Here is a 22135-nt window from a genome sequence, read left to right on the forward strand (position 1 = left end):
AGTTACCACTGATAACAAAGTTAGTTAACACCGCTTAAGTTAGAGTTAATTAGTTTTCGTCCATATATATCGTTTGTCAAAAATTACTATTTCAGTACATTAGTTTAAAAATTGCGATTTCAGTCCCTGTGGTTTCACTTTCGTAACCATTTCAATCCATTATTCTATTTTTTTTTGAAAGGTGTGAATATTCGCGAATGTCGGGAGGTCTAGTATACGTTGTCTTAACCGGGTCCACGCTAGAGAGCCCCCTCGCACAATAGATCCCCAATCTAAACCCCTCAATGAGAAACCCCTATCCCCAGACTCGAACTTGAGACCTGGAGGGGAAAACTTATCCGGGCCCACCATAGGTGGAACTTAAATACACGTGGCCACCACTAGAGCACCAGTGATGGTTCAATCCATTATTCTATTAAGTACAAGGACTGAAATGATTATGAGGTGGACTGAAATGGTTACAAAAGTGAAACCACATGAACTGAAATCGTAATTTTTAAACTAATAGACTGAAATAGTAATTTTTGATAAACCACTAGAAAAAAAAATCACAAATTAACTCTTAAATTTATTAATGTTTTATTGGTCAACGAATCATAACAATATATGTCTGCACCTTGATCACCCTCTTTTACCCTTTCACGTTTGCAGCAATACTTCCCTTTTATAGAAACTATTCCTCTTCACTTTCTTCTTGTTTCCTTTCCTTAACCCCTCTCTCTCTCTCACACACACACTTGATCATCTTCTACATCTCTCTTCATATCCACCAGAAACTTAACTTCTGCTTCTTCAGATGGCAAGGGGAAAGATCCAGATCAGGAAGATCGAGAACTCAACGAACAGGCAGGTGACGTATTCCAAGAGAAGAAACGGACTGTTCAAGAAGGCGAATGAGCTCACAGTGTTGTGTGATGCTAAAGTCTCCATTATCATGGTGTCTTGCACTGATAAGCTTCATGAATATATAAGCCCTTCTGTTACGTACGTACACCGTTGTTAATTAATTCTCTCTCTCTCTCTCTCTAGAATTGAAATTTGAAACCCTAGTTTTTTTTTATGTTTTTGGTTGTGGTCAGGACGAAGCAGTTTTTTGATCATTATCAGAAGGCATCTGGAATTGATCTTTGGAACTCTCATTATGAGGTTGTTAATTTGTTGTTATTATTACATATTAACTGCTTCTGCCTATATAGGGTTATGCATGTTAAATTTCAGTTTTACCCATTTCACATATGGTTTTTGAAATATATATTGTTACATGATAGTTGGATCGTCTTAGGGTTGTTTGTTTACCTCTTAATAAGGCTCTTAATGTTGTTCAGATCACTTAATGGTTTAGCACTTAATGATTCAGACTGTTTGTTTCACGAGCAGATGTCTGAATGGTTCAGACATTTGCCCCTGAATAGTTAAACATTATACTAAGTCTGAATGGTTAAGACCTCTAATCTGAATTGGTCAGATACTTGCCTCTGAATGGTTAAGCATTATACAGGCTCTTAATGATTAGACATCTTACTGGTTCAACACTTAATGGTTCAGACCTCTTACTGGTTAAGTATTATACAAGCTCTTAATGGTTCAGACGTTTTTATCAACATAAAATATGCATATGATTTCAGTAAAAGTTTTTGTTATTATATAATAAAAAGGAAATATAGATGCAAAATGAACATCAAAAGTCTCTTAGCTAATGAACTACTAATTCAGCCGTCTATATATTGTTCTGAAACGTCTCAAATCTGCATATACCCAATAGTTCAATGGGTAAAGGAAAGTTTTAAAGTAAAATGACTAAATTACCACTTAAATAGATTATTAGTTTTTCTTTTTTCGAAAGGTAAATAAATTATTAGTTACTACTAAAGGTAAATAAATTATTAGTTACTTTTTTTTTTGAACGGCAAATTTGGATCACTGACGGACCACTGGAGTATTATCGTGCCAGCAGAGGAACCACCCGATCATATCCATCTCCACTAGGCATAATGCCACACCAATTCATGAGGAAACCCAATAAACATGGGAAAACCCCCTTGTGGGAATCGAACCCAGTACCAATTGGTCCCAAAGTCTTATCCCACCACCAAGATGCCACTAGGCTATAAAGCCATGGATAAATTATTAGTTACTACTAGAATGAAAAGATTATCAACTACAATTCGTTCATAATTAATGAGTTAAATGCCATTTTAGATTCCGTGTTTTTGGTCATTTTGTCATTTTAATCCAAAGGTCATTTTGTCGGTCATATAATGTAATTCTGTTAACTAGAAGGGTAATTCGATCACATAAAATGATCGAATTACCTTCTAGCTAACATAAAAAATGGACGGAGTTAACTCAATGGACTAAAATGACAACGTTTAAAACTGTTTGGACTAAAATGACAACATTCAAACCTTTAGACTAAACTGGCAAAATTGCTCAAACCACAGGGACTAAAATGACATTTAACTCATAATTAATTAAGACTCAAAATATAGTTTATGTGTTGTGCTTAAAGTACAACCTCCTACGCGGCTTTTACTCTTATGTGGCTTTTAGGCTGGTGGGTATGGGGTCCGTCCCCATACCCGTCTAGGAACGGAGCCGCCATAACACCATCCCGCCCCCACTGTCCCCGTCCTCACCAGCGACCTCTAGACGTTCAAGACGATCCAAATCTGGTGGCCCTCTTTGTTTGTGTTTGTGTTTGAATTTCAACATAAAGATTAATAAAGCTTTAGTGATTTGTACATTAGGCATTACTACTTGTACATAGTGCATAGAGATTAAAAAAATATATATATAAAAAAGCGGTGTGGTAGGATCATCTAGGACCATCCTCCCATTTTCACTAGTTTTGTGCAATGGACCATCCTTGGGAGGACTATGATGTGGCGCCTACGTGGCGGATCATCCTCCAAGGGAGGATGGGCACCATACCCTCTAGCCTTACTAAATACTATCCCCTACTAATTGAGTCACTTCATCACTCAATTTTTTTTATATAAGGGGGGCGTTTTAAGCATAAATGGGGTGTGTTTAGCTTCACTAAACGCACCCCATTTACATGCATTTTGTAGCAGACTGGATACTTTCTTGAACGTGTCAACATGTTATATATCACATTATATTTTAAATGATCTAATTATATTAAGAGGTAATATTTGAGTAGTCATACTGGTTTATTTCTAAAGAGTAAGTTTGTGTGAATTGATATAGAAAATGCAAGAGGAAATGAGACAACTGAAAGAAGTGAACAAAAATCTTAGAAGGCAAATTCGGTAAATTGTTAATATTTTCCTTTCCTTTTCTGCAATTCTTTTTATAGTTTATTTTCCTTTCTTTTAATAATTAATTTCATTTTTTCTGTGTAATGAACTGGGAAAGGCAAAGGCTGGGTGATTGCTTGGAAAATCTAGGTTTTGAACAACTGCTTGATCTTGAGAAGGAGTCACAGGAGGCTGTATACATCATTCGCGAACGCAAGGTCAAATTCTTCGTTTTTTTTTTTTTTAAATTTTTTTCTATTTTGCATATTTGAAATGGTCTATTTTAAGTATAATCCAAGTTCGATCCAAAAATTTAGTTGAAATAACAAATGTCGCGCAATTACACTAACAAAAGTTAAGTTTCACAGAGTTAGCTCTAATTACATGCTTTTGAGAATGTATTTCAAAGACTTGAAATTGATATATATCATTTTTTTTGGGACAAATATGCAGCTCAAAGTGATTGGTAATAAGTTGGAGACTTTGAAGAAGAAGGTAATTAATTTAGGGTGTACATATTTGCACACCAAACCCTAGCTTTATATACGCCGCGTATAGCCACCTTTTTCAATTTCCAAGAGAATCTCTGATATAATGTGAGAATTTGTCCCTTTATATACGCCGCGTATAGGCATATACGCAGCGTATATAAAGGGTGGTTTTTTTTAAACATTGTTATACATTATTTATCGTTTCAGCAAACTTTTATAATAGTAAAAAAAACATTTTACCCCTGGATTGGGGGCTATACGCAGCCCAAACCAGGGGTAAAATTGTGTTTTTGACCCTTTATATAGGCTGCTACAGGCTTATATGCAGCGTATATAAAGAGTGTTTTTTAGAAACATTTATAAAATCTTGTCTTTTTGACCCTTTATATACGCAGCGTATAGGAGTAGTTAGACCAGAAGACCAGAACTGAACTCAGTCATACACTGATTTTTATACAACCCTATACGGTGCGTATACGTCTATACATAGCGTATATAAACCCTAAAGTGTGCAATAGTTTTAGCATTAATTTAATACACAATAACAATATTTGGATACATAACTTCACTTAAAAAGTGTTTGCATATCATGTATTTTCTTTCAGGTGAGGAGTGCTCAAGACGTATACAAAAAGCTCATGCATGAATTTGTAAGCCCCATAACCTTTAACTATGTATTGTAATTATGATTATTATTTAAACGAATGTAATGTACCTTGTTAGGATATTCGAGGAGATGATCCACAGTACGGGATGATAGAAGACGCAGGAGAGTATGAAGCCATGTATGGATACCCGCCACATATCGCTTCCACGCCGCAGATCCTAACTCTACGGCTGCAGCCTAATCATCCAGAAAATCTTCATGCTGTTGCTTCAGACCTCACCACCTATGCCTTGCTTGGCTAGCTAGCTAGTTCCATTGTACCAAACCTATAATTAAGCCCTTGGAAGACATTAAGTAGTTGGTGTTTGATTTCTGTGCATTGTGATTGGTAATGTGTGAAGTTAATACTTGATTAATTGTTGTTGTTTTATGTTTTAATAATACTTAATTGTGACATGTTTATTATTATTTACCAAAAAATTATTGTTAATGAAAAGTAAATTGGATTTTACTAAAACAAACAATGACGAATTAGCCGATAATAATTTGTACCGCCAAGTCTAGTAGTGTGTGTCAGCGTCTTGGCACACTCTGTTTTTTTTTTTTTTTTTTTTTTTTTTTTTTTGTTTTTCACTTTCATTGCCAAGAGTAATCCCGTTGGTTTGACTTCTGCAACCGCGGCTGTGAAAGATAGGAGTAAACTGAAGAATCTGCAGCTTCCAACGAAGAAACATGGTCAAGAATCGACAAAGGAAGAAAAGAAAGAGCGTATGGTTTACATTTGATTGTAATTCGTATCTTTATTTTACAAGATAACCGACTATTGGTTTCGAAACTCGGTTTTGTTTGATTGATGCAGGCTACAGCGAAGGAGGAAAAACGAGAGGCACGACACGCCAAAAAAAGAATTTAAAGGAGCTATACAAGAGTGAGATGCAATTTTATTTTCAATTATAACAATCACTGAACAAGGATATACATTCCTTTTGTTTTACATAAATACGACGTATTCATTTCGAGCATGAAATATATGTAAACTTTAAACACATCACTTCAAGATCAATCTATCAGATCAGTATCATCAAAATAAATATCAACTTCATCATCCACCTCCGCGTGAGGTATAGGACCGCTATCAGGTGTCCCACCAGTGTTCGGTGGTCCAAACCAATCACCATAATCGAGTATCTCATCTTCAGGGTCGAACATAAGTGGCTCCGGCTCAAATGAAAACTCTGGGTCAGGCGCTTGTACGGCGGGCTCGAGTGCCATGGCTTGGAAGGAGGTGACCATGATTATGATGAGCAAAGTCATGCTTAAAGTGTGCATGAACAACTTTGCAGAGAAAGGGGGGTTGTTGGAATATTTCATTTTGGTAAGGCATATGAGTTATGAAATGATGTAATTTGTGAAGCATTTAAGCAGTGGTGAATGGTGGATAATGTTTCCATGCGTGTTGCTTGACGTATTTTATAAGATTATAAAATGAAGAGGGTTGACATTTTTGGTCAAAATAGATGGTTACTACGTACATTAATGTTCTAAAACAAGAACAAAGTTAGTTCTCTTGATGAGATTTGAGTTCCGTATATGATGTCAAATTATACATTTACATGAGATGCATGAAATTAGTTCATGTATAATGTATTTACTTTATATTCACACATTAGAGTAACGTTTTAAAAACTAATAAAATGTATGATATACGTGAAATTTTTTCGTGTATCATCAAACATCTCTTTGGTGTTTGGTACTATGAAAAAGCCATGAACTACACGGAATTATTTCACATATCGTATACGATGTAAACCAGTTTGACAATACAACGTTTTGAAATATTATATCTTTTCTTTATACAAGGACACGAATCTTATTCTATGAGATACTATAATGGAGAAATGTTGCGCTTATTAACAACCGTTAGAAAACCATTAACGCCAAAGACTTGTGTGGTGGGAGCCACCTTGTGTGAGCCAATCAAAATTTTTTTGTTTTGTTTTTTTCTTTAAAAGGGGCGCTAAACCACATCATCGATGTTTAAGGGGACGTCATTGTTGTCCTAAAACCTATATGGTGCTAAGTCGCTAACGTAACACAATAAAGCTCCTAGGACTTTATTCCAAAATCACCGTCCGGATGTATCATCGCCATATTTAACTTCAAGAAAAAGAAGCTAAAGTCCCAATTAATAAAGAGTGGTGGCTATATCTATAGACTAAATGAAAGACCAAACGTCCATGGCTTTATAGCCTAGTGGCATCTTGGAGGTGGGATAAGACTTTGGGACCAATAGGTCCTGGGTTCGATTCCCACAAAAGGGATTTTTCCCATATTTATTGGGTTTCCTCCTGAATTGGTGTATAGGCATTATGCCTAGTGGAGATGGATATGATCGGGTGGTTCCGCTGGTGGTACGATGATACTCCAGTGATCCGTCAGTGATCCAAATTTGTCGTTCAAAAAAAAAAAAAAATGAAAGACCAAACATGTAATATGGAAATACTTTTCATTCTTGTTCACCGACTAGCAGGTAGGACTTATTTAGGTTTATAACCAAATATTAAGATTATTAGTTAATATTCTAATAATTAATTTACAATTTAGTTTTCTAATTTGTAATCGGTTTATATTAAACACCAGTATGCGGATGCAATTCATAGTTTCATACTATAGTAATTAGCAAGTTGGGTGAATGTGGTTCACCTTAATTGGTTCATGTGTCACCATCTTATAGCTCCATGTTTTCATCGTTTTTTCAAATCCTCTCTCTCTCAAAGACGCTTACGTATAACACCACTTCTCCATGACTTCTCACCGGCGCCTACCATATAATTTTTCACACCGCCAACCATTTTTATTGTTTTGGTCAAGCTGTTTTAACTAGCCCACTTTTTACACCGTCGCAACGAACCAGGCATACGTAGATATCGTTTTGGTCATATTACAGCCTTATTTTTTGGGTTTTCTCTTTTGGTTGCTATAGCGTGTGTCGCCCCCGGTAACGAACCAATCTTATTTTTTGGGTATTCTTTTTCGTTACTACATTGAGTATCAGTACCATAACGAACTGAACCAACGCCAATTGAATTCTCATCGTGTAGTGAACCCACCACAACACACACGCACCACCATCTAGTTGATGAACAATTATCAAATTTAAATACCAGTCATATCCAACTAAGACTGTATTTCTATGGGGGAAGTCCAAACACAAATCTGAATGGATATTAGTTTTTAGGTTAATTATTTACAAATCCTTACTTATATGGTAATCAATTTACAACCTCAAATTATGATATTTTTTATACATATAAACAATACAATGTTGTAAAATAAGGTCTAGAAAGTCGAGTATTCTCCAAGTAATCATTACAAGGTAGATTGCCGATGCGATTTTTATTCAACTCTGCCTAATTATTTGGAATCAATCAAACACGATCAATCTCAATCACAATCAGATCTAGTTGGTCAACTCAGGCTAAGTTTAACTTTAAAGAAATAAAATATAATTCTTGTATCTATCACATTAAAAAATAAATATTATTATTCAAGGGATTAATATCAATTTTCAAAATACTTTACTATTTGAACATGTATTTTTTTATTTTATATTGATATTCACGGATTTTGTTATAAATATTAGTAAATTTATGATATTTACATATATATAGTTTCTTGAATACAAATTTCTTTACAATTAACATGTCTGAGCGCTCTTCGTCTAGACTGAGTACTCACGATTCCTCAGTCGACCGACCTGTAAGGCTGTAAGTGTTAAACGGTAATCAGCCGGAAAGGAACCAAGAATCAGTTTATTTTTATTGAATGAATGTGGTTCTTTATTTCTGTGATGCATTTACAACTTGGAAGCCACCCTAAATATAGAGACTAAAGGCAACGACTCCTTTAGAATACAAGGAAACCAAATAAGCTTAAAAAGGAAACACAATATTATAAAAAAAGGAGGTGATGATAGGCTGATCCTGTAAATCCGGTTTATTTTTCTAACACTCCCCCTCAAGTTGAGTTGTGGGATTTCCAAAACCCAACTTGCTGAGGCAAGTAGTTAGATGGCTCCATGGGACGGCTTTGGTTAATACATCAGCTAGTTGCAGCTTCGATCGGATAAATGGTAGTTTGATGATGCCTGTATCTATCTTTTCTTTGATGAAATTACGGTCGATTTCGATGTGTTTTGTGCGGTCATGTTGAACAGGGTTTTCAGAAATTTGAATAGCGGCTTTATTATCACACATGATCTCAGTGGCAATGGTAGGAGGGAAACCGATTTCTGTGAGAAGTTTCCTGAGCCATAGCACTTCCGTAATGCCCCGAACGATGCCTCTGAATTCTGCCTCGGCACTAGATAATGCCACGACCTTCTGTTTCTTGCTTCTCCAAGTAACTAAATTGCCTCCGACCATAGTGAAGTATCCTGCCGTTGATCTGCGGTTATCTTTAGCTCCTCCCCAATCTGCATCAGTGAACCCTTTGATTTCTAAGTGCTTGTTTGCTTTGAATGTGATGCCTTGATCTGCTGTTCCTTTGAGGTATCTGATAATTCTCATCACAGCTTCCATATGTTCTTTTTGAGGTTGATGCATGAACTGGCTGACAACACTTACGGCATACGCGATGTCAGGTCTTGTGTGTGATAGGTAGATGAGTTTGCCTACCAGGCGTTGGTATTGGTTTTTGTTTGTACTTTCTCCGTCTTCTTTTATGTACATCCCATGGTTGACGAGAATTGGGGTGTCCGCTGGTTTGCAGTCGAGCATTCCAACCACAGCCAGGAGGTCTAGGGTGTATTTCTTTTGGCATATGAAGATTCCTTGCCTTGATCTGAGCACTTCAATTCCTAGGAAGTATTTGAGTCTTCCTAGGTCTTTCATTTCAAATTCTTCAGACAGGTGTCTCTTTAGCCTTGCTATTTCTTCATGATCATTTCCTGTAACAATCATATCATCGACATAAATTATTAAGCATGTAATGTTTTTACCTTGTCGCTTTGTGAACAACGTGTGGTCAGAGTTGCTTTGGGCAAAGCCATATTTCTTCATCACCATGGTAAACCTTCCAAACCATGCCCGGGGAGATTGTTTAAGGCCGTATAAGGATCTTTGTAATCGACACACTTCACCGGTCCTGAAGCCATTCCTGAATCCTGGAGGGGGGTCCATGTACACTTCTTCTTTTAATTCACCATGGAGGAAAGCATTTTTTACATCTAATTGATGTAGTGGCCAGTTTTCATTTGCGGCTACGGAGAACAAAACTCGAATGGTGTCAAGTTTTGCTACTGGCGAAAACGTTTCCGAGTAGTCTATCCCATACGTTTGGGTGTACCCTTTTGCGACAAGACGGGCCTTGTATCGTTCTATGGTGCCATCAGGTTTTCGTTTAATTGAGAACACCCATCTGCACCCAACAGTTCTCTTCTGAGGGGGGAGGGTGTGTTTTTCCCATGTCTTGTTCTTTATTAAGGCATCCATTTCTGTCTCCATGGCTTCTTTCCAATGTTTTGATTTGAGGGCTTGTTCCACGGTATTTGGGATTTCTTCAGAGTATATAGCGGAATAGTAGGCTTTCGCTTCTTTAGATAGGTTCCCACTTGCTAGATTTGTAATCCCGTATCTTGTTGTTTTTTTCGGTTCCTTTTCCGGGGAGTATCTTTTTGCCGGAACACCCCTGTTGGCCCTTGGAGGTAAGTTGTATCGTCCTTGAGTTTCCTGTATACCTGTATCACTGTCTACACAAGTATTGTTAGTGGGTGAGGGGTTTGGTGGTTCCCCCTCAATTATATCCAGATTTTCTTGTTGGATAGTCTTGGAGTGATTGTTGGGCGGGGCACTATTGTTGGCGTGGATTTCTTCACTTTCTGAGGCAATGTGGATTTCTTCATTATGGATTTCTTCACTTTGGCTTGGGCAGGATGTGGTAGCGGGGGTGTCACAGTCACAAGTCATGGGAGTAGGAGCAGTGGGAGCGGGAGTAGGAGTAGGCCATCCTAACCAACTTAATGTGTCATTCGTAGAGTGAGTCTCCCCCTGACCGTGAAGTTGGGATTCATAGAAGAGGTTGGTCTCGAGAAAATCACAATGTATAGTAGTGTGCATATGACGACGAAGAGGGTTGTAGCACCGGTATCCTTTCTGGTTGTGACCATAGCCAAGGAAGACACACTTCTCTGCACAAGGACCAAGCTTGCTTCGTTCACGCTTGGGAATGTGAACGAAGACCGTGCACCCAAAGATCCGAGGTTCTAAGGTGAGGGGTGGGTCGGTGTTGGTAAGAGCAGCGAGTGTGTCGATTGGGGTTTTGAGTTTGAGGGCTTTGGTTGGGAGATGATTAATAAGATATGTGGCGGTAGCCAAAGCCTCAGGCCAAAAAGAGGTAGGTATGTTAGACTAGATTAGGAGGGCTCGGGTGACCTCGAGGAGGATACGGTTTTTTCGTTCAGCCACCCCATTTTGTTCTGGGGTGTGGGCACATGTGGTCTGGTGGATTATCCCTTTAGAATTGCAAAAACTTCTCATGCGGTCATTCACAAATTCCCCACCATTATCAGATCGTAAAGTTTGAATTTGGGTTTTGAACTGGGTTTCGACCATGGTGTGGAATATTGTGAACTGATCCACAACTTCTGATTTGTTTTTTAGAAAATAGGTCCAGGTCATTCGAGTGCAATCATCAATAAAGGTGACATAATAGCGGATGTTTTGGCCCCCACAAATTTTGGCAGGCCCCCAAACATCAGAATGAATTAATGAAAATGGCATTTTAACCCTAGTATTATTTGGTTTAAAAGATTGTCTATGACTCTTAGCTAAAATGCAAGTTTCACAATTTAAAGTTTGATGTAAAGGAAAAAATTTTGGAAATAATAATTTTAAATAGTCGTCTGAGGGATGTCCTAGACGTCGATGCCATAGCCATACTTCGCGATCCACACTTCCATGAGCCAACATTGCCACCCCATCATGGGACACCTCATCCACATAATACAGGCCTTGACGCTCAGTGCCACGCCCAATAATCATCCCCGTCCTGATCTCCTGTAATATACAGAACGTGGGATGCATTAAGACAATGCAATTCAGTTCTTTTGTGACATGGCTTATTGACAAAAGTTTATGTGATAGCGAGGGAATATAGAGACAGTTGGTAAGTTTTAAGTTGGGTCCAATCTCTATAGTCCCTCCCCCGTCAACTTTGACAATTTCGCCACTGGCCGTTTTAATATGGGTTTTTGTTGGGTTTTTTTTGGGTTTTAATATCATTCGGGTCGTATGTCATGGTGTCAGTGGCCCCACAATCGAAAATCCAGGGGCCAGTGTTAACGGTGTTCCGATTAGCCATATTTGCATACCCTATGTGTTTAGCGATTTTAAGGGAACTGGTTTTATTAAAAAAACGTCTAAAAGCAAGTTGTTTTATTTTTACCCTCATTTTCAGCTTAAAAAACTTATAGTTTCTAGATTTATGTCTCTTATTATTATTGATGTTCCCAATAGAAAAACCATTATAAGCCTTTCCAATTCCCTGTTTACATTTATCAGACTTGGGTCCCCTACTAATATCCATCTTTACAGGTTTAGTCCCTATATCTTGTTTAGTATTTAGAAGGTGATGGATACTTTCAGGGAAAAATTTATAGTTAAACAAAGTAGAAGGGGGTTTTGAGAAGCCTCTCTCAACCCCAGTACCTATGTTACGGTCATTGTCATCTTCATAAGAGAGAGGGTTTTTCTGACTGCCATGGCCGCCGCTCGAACCGCCGCTCGTACTCTCCTTGTTGTCGCCGGACACAACTCCCCCAAATCCTTCACGGCCGCCGGCGTTGCTGCCTTGGCCGGTAGTGGAGGTGCCGCGTTTCCCTTCGTCCTTATTGTTTTTCTTGGGTCCGATCTCCCACCAATCCGGATAGCCTACCAGATGGAAACACTGATCTTTAGTATGGCGAGGTTTTCCACAATGATCACACTTTAATTTTGCCTTTGGATCATTTTTGTTTCCGGTGGGTTTTTCCGATCGGCGGTACCCTTTGGAGATTAGCCCTAGACCATCAGTTTGTTGCAGATTGGTGGTGGCTAACCCAGATGCGATTCCATGGATCTGAGTTTCGGAGATCCCGGCTCCAAGGATTACTTGGTGGGTCGTTTCCTTCCGGATGGTAGCATATGCGGCTTCCGCGGTTGGAAGAGGTTCACTCCGGAGAATCTCACGTTTCACGGTGTCAAATCGATGATCAAGGGCATTTAGAAACTGGAATAGTTTCTGTTCGGATCGCAGCCTATTGTACGTGTTTATATCGGTAGTGCAGGTCATCGGGTTTGGCTCTCTTCTGTCAATCTCCTCCCAGATCCCTTGTAAGTTAATCCAGAGATCTTCGACCGGCACTTCTTTCTGCTTTAAGCTGTTTGCTTTGACGTGAAGGTCGAAAATCTGTAGCTTGTCTTTCCCACTGCTGTATGTGGTTTGCAGAGCTTCCCACAAGGTTTTAGATGTGGGAAATTCTGTAAGGTTACTCGCGATTGCTGGTTCGATGTTTTGAATCAGCCACGAGAATACAATCAAATCGTCTTGTTCCCAACTGTCGTATCGAGCATCCGTGCTTTCGGGTGGTTTCGAATCGAGATGGCTAAGAAGGTTTTTTGACTTCCCACCAATAGCCACCCGTATCATACGAGACCATAGCCCGAAGTTCTGGCTATTGAGTTGGATATTGATACGGAGGCTGTCGGAAACGCTATGTTTTGTGGATGTGTTGGTTTGATTCAAACCTTCCTTCAAGAGGTTGGCAATCTGTAAAGACAGATTATTACCGTCGGAATCCGGCATGGCAGTAATCCGTCTTTTTTCCGGGTAAATGATGAAAGCGAGGATTTATTCCCGCTCTGATACCATGTTAAACGGTAATCAGCCGGAAAGGAACCAAGAATCAGTTTATTTTTATTGAATGAATGTGGTTCTTTATTTCTGTGATGCATTTACAACTTGGAAGCCACCCTAAATATAGAGACTAAAGGCAACGGCTCCTTTAGAATACAAGGAAACCAAATAAGCTTAAAAAGGAAACACAATATTATAAAAAAAGGAGGTGATGATAGGCTGATCCTGTAAATCCGGTTTATTTTTCTAACAGTAAGCGCTTAACGACTACTGCAACCATGCATACAAATAAAAAGATCTTGAATTGAAATTAATTTGATAAACTACTAATAAGAGTTTGACCATTAATTTGATCTTGAAATTGAAGCGCCTGTAAACGAAGCATACACCAGTAAATCATTCGTGAACCGTTTGCTCAGAGATTCATTTATACTAGACATAACCTTAGGGACTTAAAACGTAGTTTCCGAAAAAATCAAGGGGCAGTAAGCAAAATTATCTCAAATTCTCCCTTTTCCTGTTAGGTTTGTTAAAAATGGCGGTTTGTTCTTATAGGTCCATAATAAAGGTCCAACACACACGAATTAAATTTCCCCAAAATCTCTATTGGATTCGTAGAAACTAAAACAAAATCACCAGAAGAAATAATCTAGTGCACGTTAATCGATTCTACGTCCTCAAATCTTCAGCAATTTCTCTCATCCTCATAAATATCTTCTTTTCGATGATTATGATTCATGTCAATTGAGCTGATTCCGCTTGAATTTTTTGAATTCCGAATGGTTTGAGGATTGTTGTTTTTGCGTTGTTTTTGTTCGGTGAATCGGTTATCATGAGGTTAGATATCTTATTATTTCAGGTTATAATGTTATATGATTAATGGAACTAGGTTAAGTTAGTATTTGATATATTGATTCATATGGTTTTAAGGTATTCGATTCAAGTTCTATGAATGCAGAGGTTAATATAAGTTTTTATTGTTTTCAAATTAATGTTCATTGTTCTGGTCATTTTTCTAATTTTAATATATTTCTTCTGATGATTAGGCAGGAGGGTGTGGTATAAAGCCCCTGGGGTAGAGGTGTAAAAAAACCGGTTTTAGAACCGAAACCGGGAAAAAAACCGAAACGGTTTTTTTTAACCGGTTTTTTTATAACCGAACTGCCGGTTTGTGACCGGTTACTATTCTTGATACGAAAAACCAGTTAAAACCGGTTTTTTTTTTTTTTTTTTTTTTGGCAAAAACCGGTTAAAAACCGGTCCCAACTAGTTACACCAGTTATTGTTTTGGACTTGAAAAACCGGTTAGTAACCGAAACCGGTTATAAAAGAAACGGTTTTCGATTTGGGTGAAAAAAAACCGGTTCGGTTATTAACCGAAACTGGTTTTTGAAAAAAAACCGATATGTACACCTCTACCCTAGGGGCTTTATCACGTCACATCAGCGCCACATCAGTGTCATGTCACATAGGGAGTTTTAAAGCCCCTCCCTTTAACTTGCATGCAATGGTTTAAAGCCCCTTTAAAGCCCCCTATTAAACAAAATAAAAAAAATCAAGAGGAGATTTGATTGGTTGAAAAGAATGGCCCCACCTTCAAAGCCATTTTCTGGCGTTAGCGTGCTGGTGGAGGGTGGATAGCGCCCCCTCCATGGTGGTCGAGGGGTGGCTGATGGCGCCCCGGGGGCGCTATAGTTGTCTAGGTGGTAGGGTGGCGCTAAGCAAGTTAATCGATTTAGAGTTGGTTGATTTAAGAAAAAATAACATAAAACTGAACTTCCAATCCTTTTGATTCAGGGTTAGGAAATGTGAGATTTTATTTGTTTTGAAACTTCACCTTGGAGTTTATATGAGAAAAATCTAAATTCAACCGTGTTGAGCTACGTGTGTGATTGAGTATTACTTTTGGAAATGGTTAATCATGAGCTTAAAAGAAATGGGGTGACGTATAACGTACATTATATTGTTAGTAAGAGTTATTCGGGGTATTCTGTACTTGAACAATGAGCTAAAGCATATATATTTGATCTGCATGATCGTATGACAGATATGGAGTCAATTTCGGGAGACGAGTTTGAAATAAGTGATGAACAAGATTCAACTGCACAAGAGAAGATTTTTGTTACAGTGAGGGTTAGGCCTTTGAACGGAAAAGAAATCGCAAAGGGCGATGCATCCGATTGGGAATGTATAAACAACACCACCATCATATTCAAAAACAACCCATCAGAACGATCAACATACCCAAACGCCTATACGTTTGGTAAGCTGTCATCTAGCCATGCATCTCCTTGCATTTCATCTAACTTTTTACCCATAAATGTGACTTGTATATGATGATTTTTTCTGGAAATAGACCGAGTATACGGGTGTGACAGTTCAACAAAAGAAGTGTATGAGGAGGGAGTAAAAGGAATTGCTCTTTCTGTTCTTAATGGCATTAACTGTAAGTAACATAATTCTGTTAATATTCCATTTTAGATAATTACGTCTAGTAATATGTTTTAAACGAATAACTATTACTCCAGCAAGTATATTTGCCTATGGGCAGACGAGCAGTGGGAAAACATACACCATGTCTGGAATTACCGAATACGCGATAGCAGATATATATGACTACATAAGCAGGGTACTTATGTAATTTCCTTGTCCTTCTTACACACACATTTTCTATAGAACTTTTTTTCTCAAAGGCGCATTTTTCTGTTTCAGCAAAATGATCGAGAATTTGCGTTGAAATTTTCCGCTATAGAAATCTACAACGAATGCGTTAGAGATCTTTTAAGCCACGATGGTGCTCAACTTAGACTCCTCGATGACCCGGAGGTAAGAACTTTTAAATAGTAAATATTTTCGAATGTATAATAAAAAATAGAGTTAAATGCCATTTTAGTCCCTGTGGTTTGGGACATTTTGCCAGTTTAGTCCAAAGGTTTCATTTTTAACCTGTGGGTCCAAAAAGGTTTCACAGTTGCCATTTTAGTCCACTTGGTTAACTTCATCCATTTTTTCTGTTAACGAGAAGGCCAATTTGGTCATTTTGTATGTAATTCTGTTAACTAAAAGGACAATTCAGCCATATAAAATGACCGAATTGGCCTTCTCGTTAACAGAAAAAATGGATGAAGTTAACCCAGTGGACTAAAATGGCAACTGTGAAACATTTTTGGACCCACAGGTTAAAAATGAAACCTTTAGACTAAACTGTCAAAATGACCCAAACCACAGGGACTAAAATGGCATTTAACTCTAAAAAATATATTTTAAAGTTTTGAATTTTCAGAAAGGGGTAGTTGTAGAAAAACTAACTGAAGCTAATCTGAGGGACTGCAACCATTTAAAAGAACTTATCTCTGCATGTGAAGGTAATATCATATACTTATTCATATGTTATTATACTTATTTCGTTACACAAGAATTTGTATTGATGATATAGTTAGCCATATGTATTTATAGCTGAGAGGCAAACCGGGGAGACGACATTGAATGAAATGAGTTCCAGATCTCATCAGATTCTTCGTCTGGTACCTATTTTAATCTAACTACATATCAACATAATGAAAGTAATAGACACTAATCATTGACTGGATATTAATTATGAGAAAATCACGAAATTAAACGTTTAACCCACTCACTTGACCAAAATGGGGCTCTTAATAGTTCAAACCTCTTACTGGTTCAACACTTAATGGTCCAGACTGTTTGTTTCGCGAGCAGATGTCTGAATGATTCTAACATTTGCCTCTGAATGGATAAGCATTATACTGAGTCTGAATGATTAAGACCTCTAAGCTGAATTGGTCAGACATTTGCTTCTGAACGGTTAAGAATTATATTAGGCTCTTAATGATTCAGACCTCCAACACTTAATGGTTCAGACCTCTTATTGGTTCAGCAATTAACCATTCAGAAGTTGCCAAACATCCACTAAACATTGATTGTGTTTAGGGACTGACATGTGTCATAATCCTTAGTTTTTTTTTACTTTTCCACCATGATTTTTAAATGATCATAACTTTTTCACGCGTTAATATTTTTTAAAGAGTTAAATGCCATTTTAGTCTCTGTGATTTGGGTCATTTTGCCAGTTTAGTCCAAAGGTTTCATTTTTCGCCTGTGGGTCCAAAAAGGTTTCACCGTTGCCATTTTAGTCCACTGGGTTAACTTCATCCATTTTTTCTGTTAACGAGAAGAGTAGTTCGGTCATTTTATATGGCCGAGCTGCCCTTCTAGTTAACAGAATTACATATAAATGACCCAGTGGACTAAAATGACCGAATTGCCCTTCTCGTTAATAGAAAAAATGGATGAAGTTGACCCAGTGGACTAAAATGGCAACGGTGAAACCTTTTGGGACCCACAGGTGAAAAATGAAACGTTTGGACTAAACTGACAAAATGACCCAAACCACATGGACTAAAATGACATTTAACTCTTTTTTAAAAAAGTTAACACTAAATTAAAGAGAATTTTATTATCTGTAACTTGGTGTATTTTTTTTATAAGAAAATACTATCGTATGAAAAAAGTTATGCTCGTTTAAAAATCGTGGTGGAAAAGAAAAAAGCGCGGAAACCCATGGCACAATCTCATACCCAGACGCAAACTTTGCATGGATTTCAAGGATCGGGTCTACCACAGACGCGATCGATGTTCATTTTGGTAACGTTGACTGGTCAATGTCCATTTTGGTGATTTTCCCATTAATTATTTCAGACAGTTGAAAGTTCTGCATGTGCATATGAAGGATCTGACAGTGGAAGAACACTTGCAGCTTCTGTGGTATGAACGCTTCCTAAATTCCTATCAATAAGCATTACGTTAAACCTTCACTTAATTATCTGTTGTCATAGATCCATGATGTTGGTAAAAAGATTAATAACCAAATTGGTTACTATGGTCTATGCAGAACTTTGTTGATTTAGCAGGAAGTGAGCGTGCTTCTCAAACGTTAGCAGCTGGTACACGTTTAAAAGAAGGCAGTCACATAAATCGCAGTCTTCTAACGCTAGGAACTGTTATTCGCAAGTTAAGGTGCATATTTTCAGTTTATTTTTAATAGAGTAAATTACTTTTTGAGTCCCTGTGTTTTAGTGGTTTTAACCACTTGAGTCCAAAATCAAATAGTTTAACGCCCTGAGTCCCTAACCATTTATTTTATAACGTTTTGAGTCCAATTTTGTTCATTTTATAACGATTTGAGTCCAAAAAATTGGACTCAAAAGGTTAAAATTTGGACTCAAAAGGACTCAAATGGTTAATGAAAATGCTTATAGGGACTCAGGTCGTTAAACTTTTTGCTTTTGGACTCAACTGGTTAAAACCACTAAAACACAGGGACTCAAAAAGTAATTTACCCTTTTTAATATTTTATTAATTTTGCATTGATTATGTTCAAACTGAACGATCTTTATTATTTGGGGAGTAAAATGCCATTTTCGTCCCTGAGTTTTGTGACTTTCGTCCAAAGGTTTATTTTTTCGCATCTGGATCCAAAAGGTTTGAAATCTTGCCAATTGTTAGCTCCATCCATTTTCTCAGTTAAGTCAGAGGTATTTCTTTCTTTTTTGCTAACTTAAAGGGCAATTCGGTCTTTTTCACTTTATGTAAAAAGACCGGATGAAAATGGAAAGATTTCAAAACTTTTCGATCCACATGGGAAAAAAACAAACCTTTGGACGAAAACCTCAGGGACGAAAATGGCATTTTACTCTTATTTGGGTGTAGCGAAGGAGGGAAAAGTCATATTCCTTACAGAAACTCAAAGCTAACACGCATACTACAAAACTCACTTGGAGGTAATGCAAGAACTGCGATAGTATGCACTATGTCTCCCGCGCATAGTCATGTTGACCAGTCAAGAAACACGCTTTTATTCGCTTCTTGTGCGAAAGATGTCAGTACAAATGCACAAGTTAATGTCGTAATATCAGATAAAGCGTTGGTGAAACAGTTGCAACAAGAATTGGCTAGATTGGCAAACGAGCTCAAATTACCTCCCGGTTCAAATGATTCTGCAGCACTTATAAAAGAGATGGAGCTTCAAATAGAAAAGGTCAAGAGTTCGGGATTTCGGTTACATGACTCGGTTATAAAATAATAATAATAACTAATTTCGTCTGATTCTGATATCTGTTTTACTCAGATGGGGAAAGAGATAGAGGAGCTGACTCAGCAACGTGATCGTGCTGAATCTCGACTTGATTATTTAATTCGAGTAACCGGAACTGATCCAAATTCTTTACCTTGGGTAGGTTTTATTTTCCATCGAGTAAAATGCCATTTTCGTCCCTAAGGTTTGGCCAGTTTTGCGACTTTCGTACAAAGGTTTGTTTTTCCACGTTTTTCCACATCTGGATCCAAAAGGTTTGAAATCTTGCCATTTTCATCCGGCTTGTTAACTCCATTTACTTTTCTCCGTTAAGTCAGGGGCATTTTCGTCTTTTTTGTTAACTTAAAGGACAATTCGGTCTTTAGAATAGAATGCTTGTACATAAAGTGAAAAAGACCGAATTGCCCTTTAAGTTAACAAAAAAGACAGAAATACCCCTGACTTAACAGAGAAAAATGGATGGAGTTAACGAGCCGGATGAAAATGGCAAGATTTTAAACCTTTTGGATTTAGATGCGCATAAACAAACCTTTGGACGAAAGTGGCAAAACTGGCCAAACCTCAGGGACGAAAATGTCATTTTACTCTTTTCCGTTAAGCTAAATAATTATTAAGAATATTTAGCTTCTTATCATTACCCTTGATGTTATTATGTAGGGCGAGACCGAGACTAGTGACATTTACGAAAAGAGCTTAATCAATGAATATCCTGCATTGGAAACATATGAGGGTGATTCAATGAACAAATATGGTCATGCTGACATGGAAGGTTCAAAAGTTGACTTTCTTGATGAGAACTCACCTAGGCACTTTTCGGGTCAACATTATGTGCCCGACCCATCTAAAGAAATCACAATTAATCCAGAAGACAGCTATAAAGATCAAAGTATTGAGAAAACATTAAGCATAGACAATAATAATAATATCGCAAAAGTTTTAGAAGACAGTAGCAAGGAAGAAGATCAAAATATCGAGGAAATATCGAGCATAAACAATATTATTACTGCTGACGAGACCGGAATGGATGATAGTTATGAAAGTCCGAAGGAAATCACTCAGGACGTTCAGACAAAAGTAGAACGATCTCCATGTTCATCCGACTCAGAAATATCTGATTCAGAAGGCATCTGTTTAACGAGAAGCAAAAGTTGTTACGCGTTGACTACGAATGCATCATCTGAAAAAGAAGTTATAGCAGAGAACACTGACGATAACGGATCTGAAACTGGAAAACAAGACGAACATATACAAATCATACCAAGATCAAAATCAGAGGCAGATGTTAAAACAATAGATCAACAAGACTCTAGTACTCCTGTCACGAGTCTCGATGAGAAAGAAATAGAGCAGAAGATAAGATCATCAGATGTTTCTAATGAACCGGTACAATGTTGTTCTTATATACAGTGGCGAAGCTTGACCCGAATGACCGGGGGGGGGGGGGTCGAAAACGTCTATACCAAAAAAATTCTATAGAACCGGGGGGTCGAAAACGTATATACCCAAAAATTTCTATACGAAAACTATATATATAACACTACTGAGCGAAAAGTTCGGGGAGTCGGGCGCCCCTCCCCGCCCCTTCTATACTTCGCCACTGCTTATATACTAGCTATAACTAACTTTAGTCTTTTAAAAAAACAAAGGGTTGTTTATGAAAAATCTAATGACAGGATAAGAAGACCGAACCAGAAGCCAATGAGCCGATAGATCCTGAAAAAGACTGGTCTATGGTTTTTGAGAAACAAAGAAGAGAAATAATTAAACTGTGGAATGAATGCAACACGCCTTTGATTCACCGGACCTACTTTTTCTTGCTATTTAAAGGCGATCGATCTGATTCCGTGTACATGGAGGTTGAGCTTCGAAGACTCTCTTTTCTAAAGAACACGCCATCTCGTGCCACAAGGTACCTACCATATTTCCGTTTTTAACTTCCCGTTGTTCAGTTGGTTTAAATGTTTAATAATTCAACAGTGCGCGCGCTCTTAGTCGCGAAAGAGTAATGCTGAGCAAGAAAATGTTAAAGAAGTTTTCATCGACGCAAAGAGATGTACTTTTTCAAAAGTGGGGAATTTCATTGGACTCGAAATATAGAAGGTTCCAGTTGTCTCAATTAGTATGGACCAAAACAAACGACATTGATCACATTAAGGAGAGTGCGGAGATTGTTGCTAAGTTGGTCGGGATAGTAGAGCTTAACCAAACGCCGAAGGAACTGTTTGGGTTGAGCTTTCTTCCTAAGCAAGATCACTCTAAGAGTTCTTTTTATAAAAGTACCATCTCCTTTACATAGGAACACTTGCCGGTGATGACCTACCGTCGCGATACCACCAATGGCTAAACATGTAAAACAATCTTCAACCACAAAATACAACCATGGCATAGACATATACAGGATTCAAACCATTGTAAATTCTTGAAAATTTTCCAAAAGACAGTGGGGGAAATAGGTATAATGATTATATCATTATATCTACTTCAGCAGTATCCTCATGATCATTACCAAGTATCATGGGTTAAGTCAAACTAATAACTTTGTCAACCAAAATAATAACATGTTTTGTCTATTCCAAACATTTTACTTTTATCATTACTGATACAAATAGCATTTGTCCAGATGCATGTTAATATTATTTATATCAGTAAACTTCCGTTTTGCTCCCTGTAGTTTGGTCATTTTAACGGTTTTGCTCGAATAGTTTAAAAATAGCCATTTTCCTCCCTGATTTTTCTAATTTATCTTCATTTTGCTCCCAGCCTCTAACTCCAT

General features: G+C 37.7%; 2 protein-coding genes across 3 annotated transcripts; both read left to right on the forward strand.

Moving 5' to 3' along the window:
• The first annotated feature begins 730 nt into the window (after positions 1-730).
• Positions 731-4820, forward strand: LOC110916843 (floral homeotic protein PMADS 1). Its single transcript, XM_022161501.2, has 7 exons — positions 731-984; positions 1080-1146; positions 3211-3272; positions 3379-3478; positions 3714-3755; positions 4357-4401; positions 4475-4820. Exons 1-7 carry the CDS (start codon positions 797-799, stop codon positions 4658-4660), a joined length of 690 nt encoding a protein of 229 aa, XP_022017193.1. The 5' UTR covers positions 731-796; the 3' UTR covers positions 4661-4820.
• Positions 4821-15301: 10481 nt separating this feature from the next.
• LOC110917214 (kinesin-like protein KIN-7C) lies at positions 15302-21941 on the forward strand. 2 transcript variants are annotated; one of them, XM_022161808.2, is made up of 13 exons: positions 15302-15513; positions 15607-15696; positions 15779-15879; positions 15963-16076; positions 16534-16615; positions 16707-16774; positions 17967-18032; positions 18160-18284; positions 18978-19305; positions 19396-19500; positions 20020-20745; positions 21036-21271; positions 21340-21941. In XM_022161808.2, exons 3-13 carry the CDS (start codon positions 15826-15828, stop codon positions 21656-21658), a joined length of 2223 nt encoding a protein of 740 aa, XP_022017500.2. In that variant the 5' UTR covers positions 15302-15513; positions 15607-15696; positions 15779-15825; the 3' UTR covers positions 21659-21941. The 2 variants fall into 2 exon arrangements, with proteins under 2 accessions (XP_022017500.2, XP_022017501.2); XM_022161809.2 differs by lacking the exon at positions 15302-15513 and having other exon boundaries at positions 15615-15696; positions 20026-20745.
• The last annotated feature ends 194 nt before the right edge of the window (positions 21942-22135 follow it).

Source organism: Helianthus annuus, chromosome 16 (genome assembly GCF_002127325.2).
Source record: "Helianthus annuus cultivar XRQ/B chromosome 16, HanXRQr2.0-SUNRISE, whole genome shotgun sequence".
Classification (NCBI taxonomy): domain Eukaryota; kingdom Viridiplantae; phylum Streptophyta; class Magnoliopsida; order Asterales; family Asteraceae; genus Helianthus; species Helianthus annuus.